The following is a 21,143-nucleotide window of genomic DNA, read 5'->3' as shown; positions in this document are numbered from 1 at the left end:
TTTTAAATCTCCCAATTTTTTCTAAATTTCTTTTTTTATATGTTTTTATATATGAATTTACAGAAGAAAAATCTGCTCAAGTTCGTTTTCAACAGTTTTTTTAAATAATTGAATATCCAATTTTTCCCCTAAATTTCTTTTTTTATATGTTTTTAGATATGAATTTACAGAAGAAAAATCTGTTCAAGTCCGTTTTCAACAGTTTTTTAAATAATTAAATCTCCTATTTTTTTCTAAATTTCTTTTGTTTTTAGATATGAATTAATAGAAGAAAAATCTGCCTAAGTCCGTTTTCAACAGTTTTTTAAATAATTGAATATCCAATTTTTTCCCTAAATTTCTTTTTTTATATGTTTTTAGATATGAATTTACATAAAAAAATCTGCCTAAGTTCGTTTTCAACAGTTTTTAAAATAACCTAATCTCCATTTTTTCCTAATTTTTTTAATATGTATTTAGATATGAAATTAATAGAAGAAAAATCTGCCCAAGTCCGTTTTCCACAGTTTTTTAAATAATTAAATCTTTAATTCTTTTCCTAAATTTTTTTTAGATATGTGTTTAGGTATGAATTTACATGAAAAAATCTGCCAAAGTTCGTTTTCAACAGTTTTTTAAATAATTAAACCTTCAATTTTTTCCCTAAATATCTTTTTTTTTAGATATAAATGTAGAGAAAAAAAATCTGCCCAAGTCCGTTTTCAACAGTTTTTTAAATAATTAAAACTCCCATTTTTCCCTAAATTTCTTTTTTTTATATGTTTTTAGATATGAATTTGTAGAAGAAAAATCTGATTAAGTCCGTTTTCAACAGTTTTTTAAATAATTAAAATTCCCATTTTTCCCTAAACTTCTTTTTTTTTTAGATATGTTTTTAGATATGAATTTACGAAGAAAAATCTGCCCAAGTCTGTTTTCAAAAGTTTTTTCAAATAATTAGTTTCCCAATTTTTTTCATAAATTAATTTTTTTAGATATGTTGTTAGATATGAATTAACAGAAGAAAAATCTGCCCAAGTTTTTTCAACAGTTTTTTAAATGATTAAAGCACAGTCTTGAAGATTTTAAGAAATAAAAATTAAGAGCATTTGAAGTTGAAATTTTCTGATAAGAAACAGTTTTATTTTATCAACCGTAAATATAAATTAGTAAATTATTTTTAAAATGGATCTGTACTTTCAGTCTAAAGAACCGAACAATAATTTATTTGACAAAACGATTCTAAATCCGTGCAAAATTTGAGAATTTCCTGATTGTAACTGTTTTAATTCGAAAGTCCCAATAAGATTTGAAACTAATATAATATTATTTATTCGGATCATTTTATTTTTAAATAAAAATTTTTATGATTCACCAATAAGCTATTTTTATTTCAAAGTTTGAGGCCTTTCTTTATATTATTTATATATTAAATTTAATTAATAAATTCAATAATATATTATATTCATTAATTTATAGTTTTGATTAAAGGCTTTTATTAAATTAAAAATTTTGTTTAAGTCGAAATTATTCATTTTTTAACCAATTTTATTTTGAAATTTTTTAAATCAGAAAAAGATTATAATATGAAATTAAATTTGTTACATAGAAAGTTTTAAATCTATAGAATTTCGAAGAATTTAAAAACTTTTAACGTTACAATTTTCATTCTTATGTTTAAAAAATATATAATTAGTAAGCGAAATTGTTAAATTTTGGTGTATTAATAACAATTGAACTTTTATTATTTGTAGAAAAAATGTGAGTAATTTCAAGAGATACTTATAAGTTCAGAAAAGATTAAAAACTTGAAATTATTTCAACTAATTTAAACAAAGTGTGTTAACATTTTTTCAGAACTTCTAAATATATTTTTATATTAATAGGATTTCTCTTCAAATCACTTTAATTTTTTATACAAGTATTAAGTGTTCTGATGTTATTCATAAATTCAAATTCAAGGATTTTTTTAACTTGCAGGATTTTCTCAAAGTTGTAGGAAAAATTCGATTCATTTTAAAATAGATTTCAATGTTCACAAAAAATTTCAAAAATAATTTGAAATTTGGAAAAATTTTAAACCTCTTTTAGATTTCTCAAGATTTGGAAATGTAATTTTAAAGCTTTTCAGGGATGCTTAAACTATTTAAAACGAAAATAATTTAACTTCTAATTTAAGAACTGTTAATTTAAAAAAAAAAAATTATTTTTAAATTTTGAAAAAGTTTAAGTTCATTTCTTGATTTTTGTACTTATTCTGAATCTTTGAACTCTATAATTTATAAAAGTTTAAAATTTTTCAGTTTATCTGCATTTCATTTCAAATTGTTCAATTGAAAAGTGTTCGTACCGCCCATTTTATATGTGTAAATGATTGAGCATTTGAATAAACGTTTTTGGAATTGAAAAACTTTCAAACTTGAATTGTAAAAGTTTAAAATTTAAGAGTTCCACTTTGAATGCTTTAATTTGTTTTCTATTACTTTAAATGGGAAAATGTTTAGAATAGAGTTCGATTTTTTAAATTTCTTTTTTGCGACAATCAATCAATTTTATTGCTCTTGCAACATTTTTTTTCTTTCATTTTCATCATTCAAATTGTGGTGGCATATAGCCATAGAAATGTTTAGCCCAATATAGGAAAATTGAAATTTTTCTACAACCTTGGGATTCAAAGTATTGTAAAATCTATAAAAACACTTACAAAGAAAGAAAAAATAATTTCAGAGTTAAATTTTCATTTCTATTTTTTAATAATTAATGTTTTAATCAGAAATTTAACTATTCCTGTTATTTTTTGGTAGAAAAAATTTAACATTTGGTTGAAAATTTAATTATTTTGTTTGAAATGGAACGATTCTGAAAGAAAATCATTTCAGTCGGTTTAAAAGTAAACTTCTATTTATGAGATTTATTCAATGTATGATCTATTACATTTTTAGTTGAGGATTCATATTTTTTCATTTAAAATTTATATTTTCAATTGAAAATTGATCTTCGTTAGTTAAAAATGTATACGTTTTATTAAAAATGCATCTTTTTTTGGTAGAAAATTAATCTTCTTAGTTGAAAATTCATCTTTTTGGTTTCAAATAGACTGTTTTGTAAAAAATTGATCTCTTGTAACTGAAAATTCATGTGTTTTGTTTAAAAAATCATCTCTTTGCTTTAAAATTAAACAATCTGGTTGAAAATTTGTATTTTTGGTTGAAAAGACGTCTTTTTGGCTTGAAATTTTAACAATCTGGTTGATTTTTTTTTCTGTCTTGACTGCAAATTCAACTATTTAAAAAACTTCTTTTTGATTTAAAGTAAAAATATTTTTTGGTTCAAATATCAACTATTCGGTTTTTTGTTCAGAAATCATCTTTTTTTATTTCAAAATTATTTTATTCAGTTGAAAAAAAAATCCTGTACTTTGTTAAAAGTTCGTCTTTTATTGGTAAAAAATTATCTTTTCGGGTTGAATGTTCATCTCTACTTAATTAAATAAAAAAAATCTTTTTTGATTGAAATTTCAAATATTACATTTTTAATTGATAATTCATCATTTTTTGTTAAAGGTTGAACTATTGTTTGTTAACAATGTTTTGATTTTTTCGTTTCGAAGATTTATCATTCTAGTTGAAAATACATCTCTTTTGTTGAAAAATTAACTATTTTTTAAAAAGTTTTTTTGGTTAAACATTCATTATTTTTATTAAAAATTTAACCATTCCATCATTGGTTTAAAATTTATAATATTTAGTTAAAGATTCAAATATGTGGTTGGATATTTATTTTTTTTTTATATTTAAAAATTCATGTATTTTGTTGAAACATTCAACGTCTACTAACAAATTTTCTGTTGGTTTTAGAATATTGTAAACCTTCTAGAAGTGAAAAAAGTGAGGTAAATCTAAAAAACACTTTTAGGAAAAAATAATTAATTGTCAGCTCCAAAGAGATTTATAGCCCAAAATAGAAATATTAGGGTGGCCACTGGACCGAGAAATGACCGGGACTTTTTTGAGACTGGAAAATGACAGTGAATTTTTTTGTTTACCGGGAATTTTACAAAATTTTAAAATAGAAATCTGTCCACGTTCGATTTCAACAGTTTTTAAATAATTAAATGAATTTTTATGTTTTTCAATCATGCTATTATATAGCTTGCAATGCGTAATGCCAAATTTTTTTACTATAAAAATTTTCCATATAAAATTTTTATTTCTGAGCTTACATTTTTAATTTAAAGAATTTTTAAATGCTTTCTTAAAAACTTGAACAAATAAAAAATAAAAGCCTTTGATGTTGAAAATTTTGGATAAAAAACATTTTTATTTTATAAATAAATCAATGTTTTAAATTTATCTGTACTTTAAGTAATAAAAAGTGAACAAAAACGATTTGACAAAACGATTTTAAATCAGTTCAAAACTTAAGAATTTTCAGATTTTAACGTTAAAACTTAAACGGTTTCAATTTGAAAGTTTTAGTCATTAAACAAATGTGAACGTTTGACTAAAAGTTTATAAACTATTTTCAACTTAAAAATAACTTCATAATAATATATTCTTAATTAAAGGCTTTTATTAAATTAAAAATATTGTTTCCGTCTAAAATATTCCATTTTTAACCCATTTAATTTGAAATTTTTTATCAAAAAAAAAGATGGATTATTGAATATTTAGCAATATTTGAATTTTAATTTAAAACAAGTAAATTGAAACCAAATATTTAAAAGTACAGAATCATTAACTGATTTGTCTTACATAGAAAACCTGGAATCGTTAAAATTTTCGAAGAGATTTAAAATTTGAACGTTACAATTTTCATTTTTGTATTTGAAAAATGCTTGATTTGTAAGTGAAATTTTTGATGTATAATTTACAAATGAATCTTTACTAGAAAAAATTTGAGTAATTTTAAGGGATATTTAGGAGTTTTAAAGAGACTAAAAATTATCATGCAAATTTTAGAAAGTTTTCTTAAAATATTCTAGAAATTTTTTGAAATTTTTGTTTAAATCTTTGAAAAACTTTTTTAATATTCTCTTAAAATAATTTTTCAAAGTGAGAAATTATTTTTAATTTTCCTATGAATCTTAAGAAAATGTTTGTATTCTTTTGAAGCCTTTCACAATTCTTGAAAAGAATCTAATTTTGTTGTTTAAAATCTGCGAAAATCTACATTTTGTTTTATATTAGGGTATCATTTCAAGTTTTACATTAAGTTTGAATCTTTTCAAAACTTCTACAAATCTCCTAAAATCACTCAAATTTCGCATACAAATAATAAATGTTCTATTGTTATTTATACATCCAAATTGTAAAGAAATGTTCTTAAATTTGCAGGATTTTCTGAAAATTGTAGAAACAATTGAATTCATTTTAAAAGGTATTTTTAGAAATTCTGAAAAATTCAAAAAAGTAATTTTAAATTTAAAACTAATTTAAAACAACTTCTAGATTTTTCAAGATTTTGAAATAAAATTTTGAAGCTTTTCAAGGATTTTAAAACTATTTAAAAAGAAAATAATTGAATTTCTAATTTAAGAAGTGTTCAGTTAAAAATTTTGCGATTTTTCAATATTTAATGTTTCTAGCTTAAAAATCCTTAAAATTATATAACTTCGAAAATGTTAAAGTTCATTGATTTATTTTTTTAATTTAGAGTATTGAAAATGGTAACGAGGAATTATATTTTTTCATATTGAAAAATGTTAGTACTTTTAATTTTAGACGCGTAAATTATTGAGCATTTGAATACAACATTTTTGAACTAAAAACTTTTAAATTTCAATTTTAAAAGTTTAAAAATTTAACAGTTCGACTTTAAGTGCTTTGATTTGCAGCTCAGTTTTTATTACCTCAAGTAAAAATTTTTTTAGCTTTAGTGTTCCATTTTTTAAATTTCATTGACCGGGAAAAATGTTTTGGAACCGGGGAAAAAACGGGAAATTACCGGAAATTTATTTCGTCGATTTTTTAGGTTACCCTGAAAACTGACATTTTTCTTCCACACTGAAATTCCAAATTTTCTGGAAAAATTCCCTGTTTTAGAAATATTATAACATAATATGACTACCCTCACGCGAAAGTTATGAATAAAGTTTTGTAAAAATTGTATTTGCATCTATATTTCCAAAATATAATATAAACCATCAATTTAGGAATACCCAAATTTGTCCCGTTGGAAGTTAAATACTATTGTGCATTGTAAATGTTAATTTAATTTATTTTTTTTGCAGGATCTTCCAAATAATATGATTCACCAAGTCGCCGTGAAGTCACTGCCTCAAGAGTGGCTTTGGTGTGAAACTTGGTGCGACGATGCATCCAAAAAACATGCTAAAACAATCGATTTGGTGAGAAATTTTTATTAATTTACCATTTTTAATCGCGAATTTTTTGGAAATTAACAAAAAAACACCAAAATTTACCGATCAATTTTGAACAACCCACTTTCAAATGTCTGAAGGGCGGATCCAGACAATTTTCCAGAGTGATTTGTGATTTTTCTTTAAAGAATGTATGTGAAAGGATTTAAAAGAATTTTTTAAATTCAATATAACGTGATAAATTCCACTTTAATTATATTTTTCATTATTTTTCTTTGCTGTCTTACATGGGCTACAATTTTTGTTAAAAATTAATCTTTTTAGGTTGAAAAATCAACTGCTTGGTTTGAAAGTTGAAATACTTTATAAAAAAAAAATATTTTTTGTTCGAATATTCAGAAGATTAGCGGAAAATTAACTTTTTTTGTGGAAAATTTAACTGTTTTATAGAACATTCGTCTTATTGGCTTGAAAATTCAACAATTTGGTCGAAAATTACTTTTTTTATTTTCAGAATTCATATTTTCGGGTTGAAACTTTGATGGTTAAATTGTTTTTATAATTAACAAATGAATAATTATTAATTTAGACAACGTTTCGAGTAAAAAGAATGTTTTAATTAAGAAAGACAACAATTATTTAATATTTTGTAATATTTGACTTTTAATTTAAAATGAGAAATCATAAATAAAATATATTAAAGTACACAATTTGAAACTGAATTGTTTGAAATCAAACTGAATTTATAACCTGAAATTTTTGTAATTATTTAGGAACATTTTATTAATTTTAACAGAATTTAAACAAAATAGTTCATTTTCCAATAAGAAGGATAAATTTTCAATGTATAACAACGATTATTTTATACAAAATTAAATTAAAAAAAAGAACAATGTTTAAAAAATATTTAATAATATTTTACTTTTCATTTAAAATGAACAATCGAAAATTTTAAAGTGAACAATTTGAAATCTAATTGTTGGGAATAGAAGGCTTTGAATCCTCTTTTTTTAATTTGGAATTTTTATGTTAAATTTGTCAATTTTTATGTATAAATAACAATTTAATCATGATTAATTTAGAAAACAATTCGAGTAAGTTTAAGAGATATTTAGAAGTTCTTAAAATTTTGAAACTTAATTTATGTCATTTTTCAAGATTTCTTTTAAATTTTAGTCAAAATTTAAATTTCTTTAAAGTATATTTAGAAGTTTTTAAAAAATTTCATAAATAATTTAAATTTTGAAAAGATTTTATTTTATTAAGATATTTTTTTTCTCGAGATTCCTGGGAATCTTTTAAATAATCTTTTATTTTGAAAAAATTATTTTAAGAGAATATTTGAAATATTGCAAAAATTCAGCAATTTATTGCTTCATTCTTGAATGCAGATCATTGAAAATAAAAACTTGGATTTATATTATTTAACCAGAAATATTGAAATGTAGAATTAATAGAAGTTAAAAATATTTTATCGTATTTTATCATTGAATGATGCTAAAAAATTGGGGTTTTTTCATAAAGTTTATACTTTTTGTCCACTTTTAAATTAGAGTGAGATAATAGTTCATTCAAATTAACAAGCATAATTTTTCAAACAATTTATTATTTTTTTAATAATAGTCTCTTGGAATAATCCTGGAAAGTTGTGGTTTTTTCCGAAATTTAAAAATTAAGGTTCAGTTTTTAGTTAGTGAAATAATAATTAATTCAAGCTAAAAAACAATTTAATTTTAATAGACATTTAGGAGTGTATTGCAAAAATTTATTCGTTAAATTCTTGTTTCTTTTTTAATTCGAAGAATTTCGTAGTGTTTATTAGGTTACGGATTAATTTACTTATTTAAAAATTCATCTACTTGTTTAAAAGTAAAACTCATGTATTAAAAATTAATTTTTTTATTGAAGATTAATCATTTTAATTAAAAGTTCATTTCTGGCTGAAAATGTAAACTACTTTGTTGAAAATAAAGTTTTTATATAAAATTTTAACTATTTCAGTAGACAATTTAACTATTTTTCTGAAAATACGTTTTTTTTAAGAATTAGATTTTTAAGTGACAATTGAACTATTCTGTGTTTGGTTGAACTTTTTTTTTTCTCTTTTTCCAATTCTTATTTTTATCTCTAATGAACCGAAAAGTAAGGTAGTTTGCAAGTCTATTTTTTAATTTTAAATATTTTTCTCACTTTTTTAGCATAACAAATTTTTTTATAAGAAAATAGATTTCTGTTTGACATTTTTTACTTAAGAATTCAACTTTTTTGTTGTTAATTTATGTACTTTGTGGAAAATTCGTCTTTTTTTATTTATTAGGTTGAAAGTTAAACTCTTTTATTCAAAATTAATTTTTTTCATGAAATGTTCATCGTTTTAATTAAAAATTCAATTCTTTTGTTGAAAAATGAGCTATTTGATTTAAAAATTGATGTTTATTTGGATGAGTTTTGTTTACATTTTTATTACTGTAAATGTAACTATTATTCCAGTTGAATATTTTATGATTGTAGTTAAAAATTTATCTCTTTGGTTGAACACTCATTTTTAAATAAAAACTTAATTATTTAATTCTTTGTTAAAAAATTATACTTTTTAGTAAAAAATTAGTCTTTTTTGGTTTAAATTAATCTTTTTCGTTAAAATTGCAATTATTCTAATTAAACATTTATCTTTCTGCTTTAAAATTAAATTGTTACAGTCCAATACTTACAATTTAATTTTAAAATTCGTCGCTTTGTTTGAAAATATAAATATTTTTTTAAAAGTTTGTCTTTTTGTTGAAAGTTATTTTTTAACTAAAAATTTAACTTATTTCAATTAAAAATTCAAAAATTAATTTTTTGTTTTGAAAATTATTATATTCAATTCAAGATTCATTGGTTTAGTTGGAAACTCCTATTTATGGTTTAACATTAATTCTCTTACCTAAAAATATTACTATTCTATTTTTGGTTGAAAAATATTATTTTTTAGTTTAAAATTCAACTATTTGATTTGAAATTTTGTCTTCTTTAATTAAACATTCAATTATTTCGTTAAAAGTGCTTTTTATTGATAATTCATTTTTCTGGTTTAAATTTCATGTATTCCAGTTTAAGAGTTATCAGCTTACTTGAAAATTCATCACTTTAGTTTAAACTTTATTTTTTTATTGATGGAAAATTATTTTTTTAACTGAAAATTTAACTTCCATTTTTGGTTAAATATTGATTTTTTAAAAATAAAATATAACTATTTGACTGAAAAATTGATATTTTTTCAATAAAAAAATTATATTTTTGGTTTAATATTCAACTAATAGAGTTGAAGATTCATAATTTTGCTTAGAAATTGGTTTTTTATTGATGGACATTTAATTTTTTTAACTGAAAATTTGACAGTTCTATTTTTGTTTGATTTAAATACAAAATTCAATTATTTGTTTGAAAAATGTTTCTTTTTTTAGTTAAAAATTGAAATATTTTGTAGAAAATTCATGTCTTTTTTGAAAAATCGAATTTTTTGATAGAAAGTTAATCTTCTGGTTTAAAATTTAATCTTTTTGGTTGAAAATTGAACTATTTTGTTGAAAATTCATATTTTTTTTAGAAAAATCGTTGTTTTTGTGATAAAATTAATCTTCTTGTTGAAAAATTTAATTATTCTCCTTTTTGATTAAAAGTTCATCTATTCGAGTTGAAGATTTTTTATTTATTACTTTTATTTTTGGTTGAAACTTGATATTTTTCAGTTAAAAATTCAACTTTTTCATTGATCCTTTTTTTTTAGTTGAAAATTCCCGTATTTTGTTGAAAAATCGTATTTTTTGTTGATCATCTATCTTTTTGTTTGTAAATTAATTAATAATTTAAAAAACAATTCAAGTGAGTTTAAAAGATTTTTGGAAGTTTTGAAAAAATTGAAACTGAATTTATAGTTTGACATTTTTATAATTTTTCAGGAATATATTTTTTTTTAATTTTACGATAAAATTCAAACAAGAAAGTTCGTTTTTAAATAAAAGAGATAAATTTTTAATCCATAAAAACAGATTTTCTATAAAAAATGTTTTAAGAAAAAGAAAGATTTATTAATATTTAGTAATATTTGACTTTTAATTTAAAATGAGCAATCGTAAATAAAATGTTAAAAAGTAAAGAATTTGAAACTGAATTATTTGAAAAAGAAAGCTTTGAATATTCTTTTTTTTTACATTTTGAATTTGTAAGTCAAATTCTTCAATTTTTATGTATAAATAACTATTGAATGATTATTAATTTAATAATCAATTTAAGTAATTTTAAGAGATATTAGAAGTCCGGAATAAATTCAAACTGAATTTATAACTTGACATTTTTCTAGTTTTTCAGAAATATTTTGTTTTAATTTTATGACAAAATTCAAACATGAAAGTTCATTTTTAACTAAAAACGATAAATTTTTAATCCATAAGAACGAATTTTCTATACAAAATGTTTTAATTAAAAAACAAGAGCAATTTTTTAATATTTAGTAATATTTGACTTTTCATTTAAAATGAGCAATCGTAAATAAACAATTTCAAATTGAATTGTTTGAAATAGAAAGCTCTTAATCTTTTTTTTTTCAACAGTTTGAATTTGAAAGTCAAATTCTTCTTTTTTTATGTATAAACATTATTTTATAATTATGAATTTAAAAAAAAAATTCTAGTTCTTTTAAGAGATATTTAGAAGTTCTGAATAAATTAAAACTGAATTTATAACTTGACAATTTTCTAATTTTTCAGGAGTATTTTTTTACGACAATATTCAAACAAAAAAGTTCATTTTCAACTAAAAAAGATAAATTTTCAATCCATAACATCGTATTTTCTATAAAAAATGTTTTAATTAAAAAACAAGAACAATTTTTAAATATTTAATAATATTTTACTTTCAATTTAAAATGAGCACTCGTAAATAAAATATAGAAAAGTAAATAATTTTAAACTGAATTATTTGAAATAGAAAGCTTTGCATATTTTTTTTCACATTTTGAATTTGAAAGTCAAATTCTTCATTTTTATGTTTTAATTAATTAATTTATTTTATTTATTATTTTGGTTTTATTATTATTATATTTTATATTATATTTATATTATATTATTTTTTATTTTTATTATTATTTTTTAATTTAAAAAACAATTCTAGTACTTGTAAGAGATTTAGAAGTTCTGAATAAATGCAAACTAAATTGAAAACTTGACAGTTTTGTAATTTTTCAGGAATATATTATTTTTAATTTTACGATAAAATTCAAACAAGAATGTTTATTTTTAACTAAAAAGGATAAATTTTTAATCCATAAAAACGAATTTTCTCTAAAAAATGTTTTAATTCAGAAAAAGAACTGTTTTTTAAGATTTAATAATGTTGCACTTTTCATTTAAAACGAGCAATTATAAATAAACTATTGAAAAGTAAACAATTTGAAACTGAATTGTTTGACATAGAAAACTTTGAATGTCCTTTTTTCAGCATGTTGAATTTGAAAGTCAAATTCTTCCATTTTTTATGTATAAATAATTATTTTATAATTATGAATTTTAAAAAACAATTTTAGTACGTTGAAGAGAAATTGAGAAGTTCTGAAAAACTTCAAACAAAAAAGTTTTTTTTAATTAAGAAAGAGTAATTTTCAACAAAAGAAGCACTACTTTTTCACAATTAAAGATAAATTTTCAGTCCATAAGAAGGAATTTTTTATTTAAAAAATGACCGAACAATAACCGAGAATTTGAAATCGCCTGCTAAATCTTCATCCTGAAGAATTTTTTAGCTATATTTAAATATTAGTCGTTAAAGTGGAATTTAAATATCAATTTTTTCTAGTGCAATAATCCAATGACGAAAGAAGCCAAACTACAGGCTGCGATGCGTATTCTGCCAGAATGGGTTGGTTATGACGAAGAAATAAAAAATTTACAACTAAGGATAGAACATGAAAGTAGACAAAATGAAGGGGAAGAAGTTGGTAAGTAGAATCGAAAGATGATGACTAACCCCAAACGAACAAACACACTTATATCAATTTGTTTTTTAAATTTTCAGAAAGTCACAGTGATTCCAAAAAGCACCAAGAATTGTAAATTCTTTAAAAGGATGAACATTTTATTCCAAGGTGTACGTAATTTTTTTAAAGAAAGCGCCAAGTCTCGTCATGTTGAGGAACTTGGAATAATGAACTATTGTGAATGTTGAATAATGAAATTTGTCTCATAAGATCATTTCCGTCTCGCAATGGTGTTCCAATTTTGCGAGAGCCAAGGATTTTGTCCTCCCAGGACCTTGTGATTTAATATTATTTGTAATCTGTAAGTAATAAGCTTGCCAGATTTTTGTAAAGAATTCCTTTTTAATTATAAGAATGACCTGATGAGTATTTTCTAATGAAAATGGTTTATTCCGAGAAATAATTTAGATTTTAGATCGAAAGAATGTTCAGTTAAGAAATCAATTTTCTTCGGAGAAGCGGCGGAGCTTTTTTTCTCTAAGTGGGGTCAGGAGAATAGAATTTTAATTTTCAATGGCACAATTTGAGCATAGTACAATAATAGTATGTCAGGTTCAAATTGTGCATAAATAATAAGTAACAGCGAATAATTAATAATAATAAAAACACTTATAAAATTCATATTCACAAAGATATCAATAATTTCTCAACTATTTCTAAATATTTAGAAAATTTCGCTAAGATTGAAATAATTTCACAAATATTACTACATATTTAAAAAATATTGCAAATATTTCGCAAAGATTTAAGAAAGATTTGACAACGATTTAATTGATTTCTCAAAGATTTCAAATATTTCGCAAAGATTTCAAGAATTTCACAAGATTTCACAAAGATTTCAATGATTTTCCGATTGTTTACATTATTTCAAAAATATTTTAAATATTTTGCAAAAATTTGAATGATTTCAATAATTTTTACAAATATTACCAAAGATTTCATAAAAATTTCAATGATTTAAAAAAATTTTCTTGAAGATTAAAAATATTACAATCATTTTCCAAAGGTTTCAATCATTTCAAAAATATTTTAAAATATTTGAAATATTTCGCAAAGATTTCACAAAAATTGTAATAAATAAATGATTTCACAAAGATTTAAATGATTTTCCGAAAACTTTACAAACATTTAAATCATTTTTACAAATATTACCAAATATTTCACAAAGATTTCGGATAGATTTAAAATATTTCACAAAGATTTGAATGATTTTTAAAAGATTTCATCAATCTCGAAAATATACAAAATATTTTTGAAATATCTTACATATTTTATAAAGATTTCAATAATTTCCGAAAGGTTTCACAAATATTTCAAATGTATTTCGTAAAGATTTCAGATAGATATAAAAGATTTCAATGATTTTCCAAAGGTTTCAAACATTTCAAAAATATTATCAAATATTTTTAATATTTCGCAAAGTTTTCAATGATTTTCCGAAGATTTCGTACAGATTTCGAATATATTTGCAAAATTTCACAAAGATTTCAACAATTTTAAAAATATTTCAAATATTTGACAAAGATTTAAATTATTTTCTTAGGACTTCACAAGGATTGCGCAAAGAATTCGAATAGTTCAAAGATATTTTACAAATTCTTCAATGATTTGGTCAACATTTGGACAATTTAAAAAATTTACCAAATATTTTAAAAGAATATTTCGCAAAGATTTCAATATTTCACAAATATTACCAAATATTAAAAAAATATTGTAAATATTTAAGAAAGATTTGACAAAGATTTCAATAATTTCAAAAATATTACCGAATATTTAAATTTTTTTTAATATTTCGCAGACCTTTAAAGACTTCAGAAAGATTTTACAAAAATTTCTAAAAGATTTCAATAATTTCTCCAGGATTTTAAATATTTCTGATGTATTTAAAAGATTTTTCAAAAACTTAAATTATTTCATAAAAATTTTCGATAGATTTTAAAGATTGAAATTATTTCGTAGCGATTTCAATAATTTCAAACATATTGCCAAATATTTTTAAAATACTTAAAATATTTCGCAAAGATTTCCAAAGATTTCACAATGATTTCAAAGATTTCGCAAAGTTTTTGGATAGATTCAACAGATTTTACAAAGAAATCATGGATTTCCCAAAGATTTCAACGATTTCATAAATATTACCAAATATTTAAAATATTTCGGAAAGATTTCAATAATTTTTACAAATATTACCAAATATTTCACAAAGATTTCAATGATATTTCAAAGGTTTTAATTACTTTTTATATATTATCAAATATTTATAAAATACTTGAAATATTTCGCAAAAATTTCACAAATATTTCAATCATTTTTACAAATACTACCAACGATTTCAAAGATTTTAATTTTTTTAAAAACTAACATTTCAAAAATATTTTAAATATTTTATGAAAACTTTAATAAATTCAAAAATTGTGTTAAAGATAAAAAATATGACAATGATTTTCCAAAGGTTTCAATAATTTCAAAAATATTATAAAATATTAAAAATATCTTGTTGCAAATATTTCAATGATTTTACAAAGATTTCAACAAGTTAAAAAATATACCAAATATTTCAAATATTTCATAAAGATTTTAATGATTTTTCAAAGTGTCAATCATTTCAAAAATATCAAATATTTATAAAATACTTGATATATTTCGCAAAGATTTCAACCATTTTTACCAATATTACCAAATATTTCAAAGATTTTAAAAATATTAAGAAATATTTCAAAAATATCTTACGTAATTTATGAAGATTTCAATCATTTCAAACAAATTCTTAAAGATTAAAAATATTACAATGATTAAAAAGATTTCATAGACTTTATTTATTTCTCAAAGATTTCAACAATTTCACAATTTCCCAAAAATATCAAATATTTAGCCAAAATTTTAATGATGTACCAAAGATTTCAACAATTAAAAAAAAATTATTTAAAAAATATTTTAAATATTTTCTAAAGATGTCAGTGATTTCTCAAAGATTTCAATTGTGTTTCGTAAAGATTTAGATTGATTAAAAATATTTCACAAAGATTTCAATGATGTTCTAAAGATTTCAAGTATTTCAAAAATGTGATCAACTATTTATAGAAAATTTGAAATATTTGGATAAGATTTTCAAAGATTTCACAGTGATTATCTAAATATTTCCATGATTTAAAAAATATTATAAAATATTTGAAATATTTCTCCAAGAGTTCGGATAGAGTTTTCAAAGATTTTGGATAGATTAAAAAAATTTCACAGAATTTAATTTTTTTTTCAAATATTTCAACTATTTCACAAATATTCGACAAAGATTTCAATAATTTCCCCAAAATATTAAATATTTTGCAACGATTTGAATGATTTTCCAAAGAATTAAACAATTTAAAAAATACCAAATATTTCAAAAATATTTGTAATATTTTCTAAAGATTTCAATGATTTCTCAAATATTTCAGATTGATTAAAAATATTTCACAAATATTTATAAAAAAAAAACTTGAAATATTTAGCTGAGTTTTTCAAAGATTTGACAGTTAATTTCCAAATATTTCCATAATTTAAAAAATATAATAAAGCATTCATGAAATATTTCGCAAAGATTTTGGATAGATTAAAAATATTTCACAGAATTAAAGGTTTTCTCAAATATTTCAACAATTTCACAAATATCCGACAAAGATTTCAATAATTTTCCCAAAATATCAAATATTTTGCAAAGATTTCAAATATTTGGCAAAGATTTGAATAATTTTCCAAAGATTTCAACAATTTAAAAAATACCAAATATTTCAAAAATATCAAATATTTATAAAAAACTTGAAATATTTGGCTAAGGTTTTCAAAGGTTTCACAGTGATTTTACAAATATTTCCATAATTTAAAAAAATATTATGAAATATTTATAAAATATTTGAAATCTTTCTCCAAGATTTCTCAAAGATTTTGGATAGATTTAAAAGATTTCACAGAATTTAATGTTTTCTCAAATATTTCAACAATTTCACAAATATCCGACAAAGATTTCAATAATTTCCTCAAAATATCAAATATTTTGCAAAGATTTGAAATGTTATCCAAAAATTTCAACAATTAAAAAAAATACCAAATATATTTTCAAAATATTTTAGAAAGATTTCAATGATTTTCTAAAGATTTCAAGTAGTTCAAAAATATGATCAAATATTTATAAAAAATTTTAAATATTTGGATAAGATTTTTAAAGATTTCACAGTTATAAAATATTTGTAATATTTCGCAATAATTTTGGATAGATTTGAAAGGTTTCACAGACTTTAATGGTTTTTCAAAGATCTCAACAATTTCACAAATATTTCCAAACATTTTATTCGACACAGATTTAAAAGATTTCCCCGAAATATCAAATATTTAGCAAAGGTTTTAATGATGTACCAAAGATTTCAACAATTAAAAAAAAACAATTATTTCAAAAATATTTTTAATATTTTCTAAAGATGTCAGTGATTTCTTAAAGACTTCAAATGTGTTTCGTAAAGATTTTATATTGATTAAAAATATTAATTTCAAAATTACTTTAAATATTTTAAATATTAGTAATAAGTTCAGAACTATTTTAAATATTTGATAAAGATTACAAAGATTTCACAAAGTTTTCAAACATTTCAAAAATGTTATCAAATATTTATAAAATATTCGAGATATTTAGCAAAGATTTTAATGATTTTTCTAAGATTTCATAAAGATTTCGAATAGATTTGCAACATTTCACAAAGGTTTAAATGTTTTTCCAAAGATTTCCATAATTTTTTAAAAGTTTTTAATCATTTAAAAAATATTATCAAATATTTATAAAATATTTGAAATATTTTGCAAAATTTCCTAAAGATTTTAATCATTTTGTATAAATATTACCAAAGATTTCCAAGATTTCAGTGATTCTCAAAGATTAAAAATATTCAAATGATTTCCCAAAGGTTTAATAATTTCAAAAATATTACAAAATATTTTTAATTGTCCGCTAATATTTCCAAAGGTTTCCCAAAGATTTCAATGATTTTCCACAGATTTCAACAATTTAAAAAATATTCCTAATATTTCAAAGATTTCACAAAGATTTTAATGATTTTCTTAGGACTTCACGAAGATTTCGCAAAGAATTCGAATAGTTTAAAAAGATTTCACAAATAATTCAATGATTTGGCAAACATTTTAACAATTTCAAAAATATTTTAAAAGGATGATTTGAATGATTTCGCAAAGATTTTGAATATTTTGCTAAGATTACAGATATTTCATAAAGATTTCAGATAGATTTAAAAGATTTCAATCATTTAAAAAATATTATGAAATATTTTAAATATTTCGCAAAGATTTTCAAGGATTTTTCAAAGATATTACCAAATATTACCAAATATTTCAATGATTTTCCAAAGATTTTACAAAGATTTCAATCATTTTTACAAATATTACCAAGATTTCGGATAGATTGAAAAGATTTCGAAAAAGCATAAACAATTTCCCAATGATTTTAAGAATATTTCAGATTTCCAAACATTTCACAAAGATTTTAATGATTTCCCAAAGATTTTAACAATTGAAAAAAATACCAAATGTTTCTAAAATATTTTAAATATTTTCTAAAGATTTCAATTATTTCTCAAAAATTTCAAATGTGTTTCGGAAAGATTTCAGATTGATTCAAAATATTTTACAAAGATTTCAAAGATTTTCTAAAGATTTCAAGGGTTTCAAAAATATGATCAAATATTTATAAAATATTTGAAATATTTGACTAAGATTTTCAAAGATTTGGCAGTTATTTTCCAAATATTTCCATAATTTTGGATAGATTTAAAAGATTTCGCAGAATTTAATGGATTCTCAATGATTTCAACAATTTCACAAATATTTTAAAATATTTCAACAATTTAACAAATATTCGACAAAGATTTCAATAATTTTCCCAAAATATCAAATATTTTCCAAAGATTTGAATGATTTCCCCAGAGATTTCAAAAATTAAAAAACATACCAAATATTTCAAAAATAATTTAAATATTTTGTAAAGATTTTAATGATTTCTCAAAGATTTCAAGTGTCTTTAGTAAAGATTTCAGATTGAGTTAAAATATTTCACAAAGATTTCAGTGATTTTCTAAAGATTTCAAGTATTTCAAAAATATGATCAAATATTTATAAAAAATTCGGAAAGATTTTCAAAACTTTCATAGTGATTTTCCAAATATTTCCATAATTTCAAAAATATTATCAAATATTTATAAAATATTTTTAATATTTTTCCAAGATTTCTCAAAGATTTTGGATAGATTTAAAAGATATCACAGAATTTAATTTTTTCTCAAATGTTACAACAATTTCACAAATATTCAACACAGATTTCAATAAATTCCCCAAAATATTAAATATTTTGCAAAGATTTGAATGATTATCCAAAAATTTCAACAATTAAAGAAAATACCAAATATTTCAAAAATTATTTAAAGATTTTCTAAAGATTTCAATGATTTCTCAAAGATTTCAAATGTGTTTTGTAAAGATTTCAGATTAATTAATAATATTTGACTAAGATTTCAATGATTATCTAAAGATTTCAAGGATTTCAAAAGTATAATCAAATATTTATAAAAATTTTGAAATATTTGGATAAGATTTTCAAAGGTTTCACAGTGATTTTCCAAATATTTCTATAATTTAAAAAATATTATCAAATATTTATAAAATATTAAAAATATTTCTACAAGATTTCTCAAAGATTTTGGAAAGATTAAAAAAATTTCACATAATTTAATTGTTTCACAAATATTTCACAAATATTGCCAAATATTTCAACAATTTCACAAATATTCGACAAAGATTTTAATAATTTCCCCATAATATTAAATATTTTGCAAAGATTTGAAAAATTAAAAAAAATACCAAATATTTCAAAAATTATTTAAAGATTTTCTAAATATTTCAATGATTTCTCAAAGATTTCGATGATTTTCTAAAGATTTCAAGGATTTCAAAAATATAATATAATATTTATAAAAAATTTGAAATATTTGGATAAGATTTTCAAAGATTTCAAGGTGATTCTCCAAATATTTCCATAATTTAAAAAGTATTATCAAATATTTATAAAATATTGGAAATATTTCTACAAGATTTCTCAAAGATTTTGGATAGATTAAAAAATTTCACATAATTTAATTGTTTCTCAAATATTTCAACAATTTCACAAATGTTTGACAAAGATTTCAATAATTTCCCCAAAATATTATATTGAAATATTTGGCTAAGATTTTCAAAGATTTGACAGTTATTTTCCACATATTTGCATAATTTAAAAAATGTTTAAAAATATTGATAAAATATTTTAATTATTTCCCAAAGCTTTTGGATAGATTTAAAAGATTTCACAGACTTAAATAGTTTCTCAAAGATTTCACAAATATTTCTAAACATTTCAACAATTTCACAAATATTGTACAGAGATTTGAATGATTAAACAAAGATTTCAACAATTAAAAAAAATACCAAATATTTCATAAATATTTTAAATATTTTCTTAAGATTTGGTTTCGCAAAGATTTCAATAATTTCCTTAAATTGTCAATTATTTTGCAAAGATTTGAATGATTTCCAAAAGATTCCAACAATTAAAAAAAACATACCAAATATTTCAAAAATAGTATTAATATTTTCTAAATATTTCAATGATTTCTCAAAGATTTCAAATGTGTTTCGTAAAAATTTCAAGAATTTCAAAAATTTTATTAAATATTTATAAAAAATTTGAAATATTTGACGAAGATTTTCAAAGATTTCACAGTGATTTTCCAAATATTTCCATGGTTTAAAAAATATTATCAAATATTTGAAATATTTCGCAATAATTTTGGATAGATTTGAAATATTTCACAGAATTTAATAGTTTCTCAAATATTTCAACAATCTCACAAATATTCGACAAAGATTTCAATAATTTCCCCAAGATATTAAATACTTAGCAAAAATTTGAATGATTTCGCAAAGATTTCCATAATTATGATAAAAAATTTGAAATATTTGGCAAAGGTTTTCAAAGATTTCACAACGATTTCCCAAAGATTTTTAATAATTAAAACAAAAAATATTTCAAAAATAGTTAAAATATTTTCTAAATATTTCAATGATTTCTCAAAGATTTCCAATTTGTTTCGTAAAGATTTCAGATTGATTAGAAATATTTCACAAAGATTTCAATGATTTTCTAAAGATTTCAAGTATTTCAAAAATATGATCAAATATTTATAAAAAATTTGAATTTTTTTTTCCAATTGTCTAAATCTTTGGGAAATCAGTCAAATCTTTGCCAAATATTTGATATTTTGGGGAAATTATTAAAATCTTTGTTGAATATTTGTGCAATTGTTGAAATGTTTGGAAATATTTTTTAAATTGTTGAAATCTTTGAGAAACCATTAAAACCAGGATTTTATAAATATTTGATCATATTTTTTAAAACTATGCAAATGTTTGGAAAATCACTATGAAATCTTTGAAAATCTTAGCCAAATATTTCAAATTTTTTATAAATATTTGATCATATTTTCGAAATCCTTGAAATATTTAGAAAATCATTGAAATCTTTGTAAAATATTTTTAATTAATCGGAAATCTTTACGAAACACATTTAAAATCTTTAGAAAATCTTCAAAATATTTTTGATATATTTGATATTTTTTTTAATTGTTGAAATTTTTGGATAATCATTTAAATCTTTGCAAAACATATTATATTTTAGGGAAATTATTGAAATCTTTTTCGAATATTTCTGAAATTGTTGAAATATTTGAGAAACCATTAAATTCTGTGAAATCTTTTAAA

At 20.7% G+C, this 21,143-nt stretch overlaps 1 protein-coding gene across 1 annotated transcript in view; it reads left to right on the top strand.

Moving 5' to 3' along the window:
* LOC117175341 (UDP-glucose:glycoprotein glucosyltransferase) overlaps positions 1 to 12,697 on the top strand; it is a 99,453-nt gene extending 86,756 nt beyond the window's left edge. Inside the window, exons 18-20 of the mRNA XM_033365049.1 lie at positions 6,212 to 6,328; positions 12,134 to 12,275; positions 12,353 to 12,697. Coding sequence (XP_033220940.1) covers positions 6,212 to 6,328; positions 12,134 to 12,275; positions 12,353 to 12,390 — 297 coding nt within the window. The 3' untranslated portion in view covers positions 12,391 to 12,697. The remainder of the gene's footprint in view (positions 1 to 6,211; positions 6,329 to 12,133; positions 12,276 to 12,352) is intronic.
* Positions 12,698 to 21,143: the final 8,446 nt, after the last annotated feature.

The sequence above is a fragment of the Belonocnema kinseyi genome, chromosome 6 (assembly GCF_010883055.1).
Source record: "Belonocnema kinseyi isolate 2016_QV_RU_SX_M_011 chromosome 6, B_treatae_v1, whole genome shotgun sequence".
NCBI lineage: Eukaryota > Metazoa > Arthropoda > Insecta > Hymenoptera > Cynipidae > Belonocnema > Belonocnema kinseyi.
This window is presented reverse-complemented; position numbering and strand designations above follow the sequence as displayed.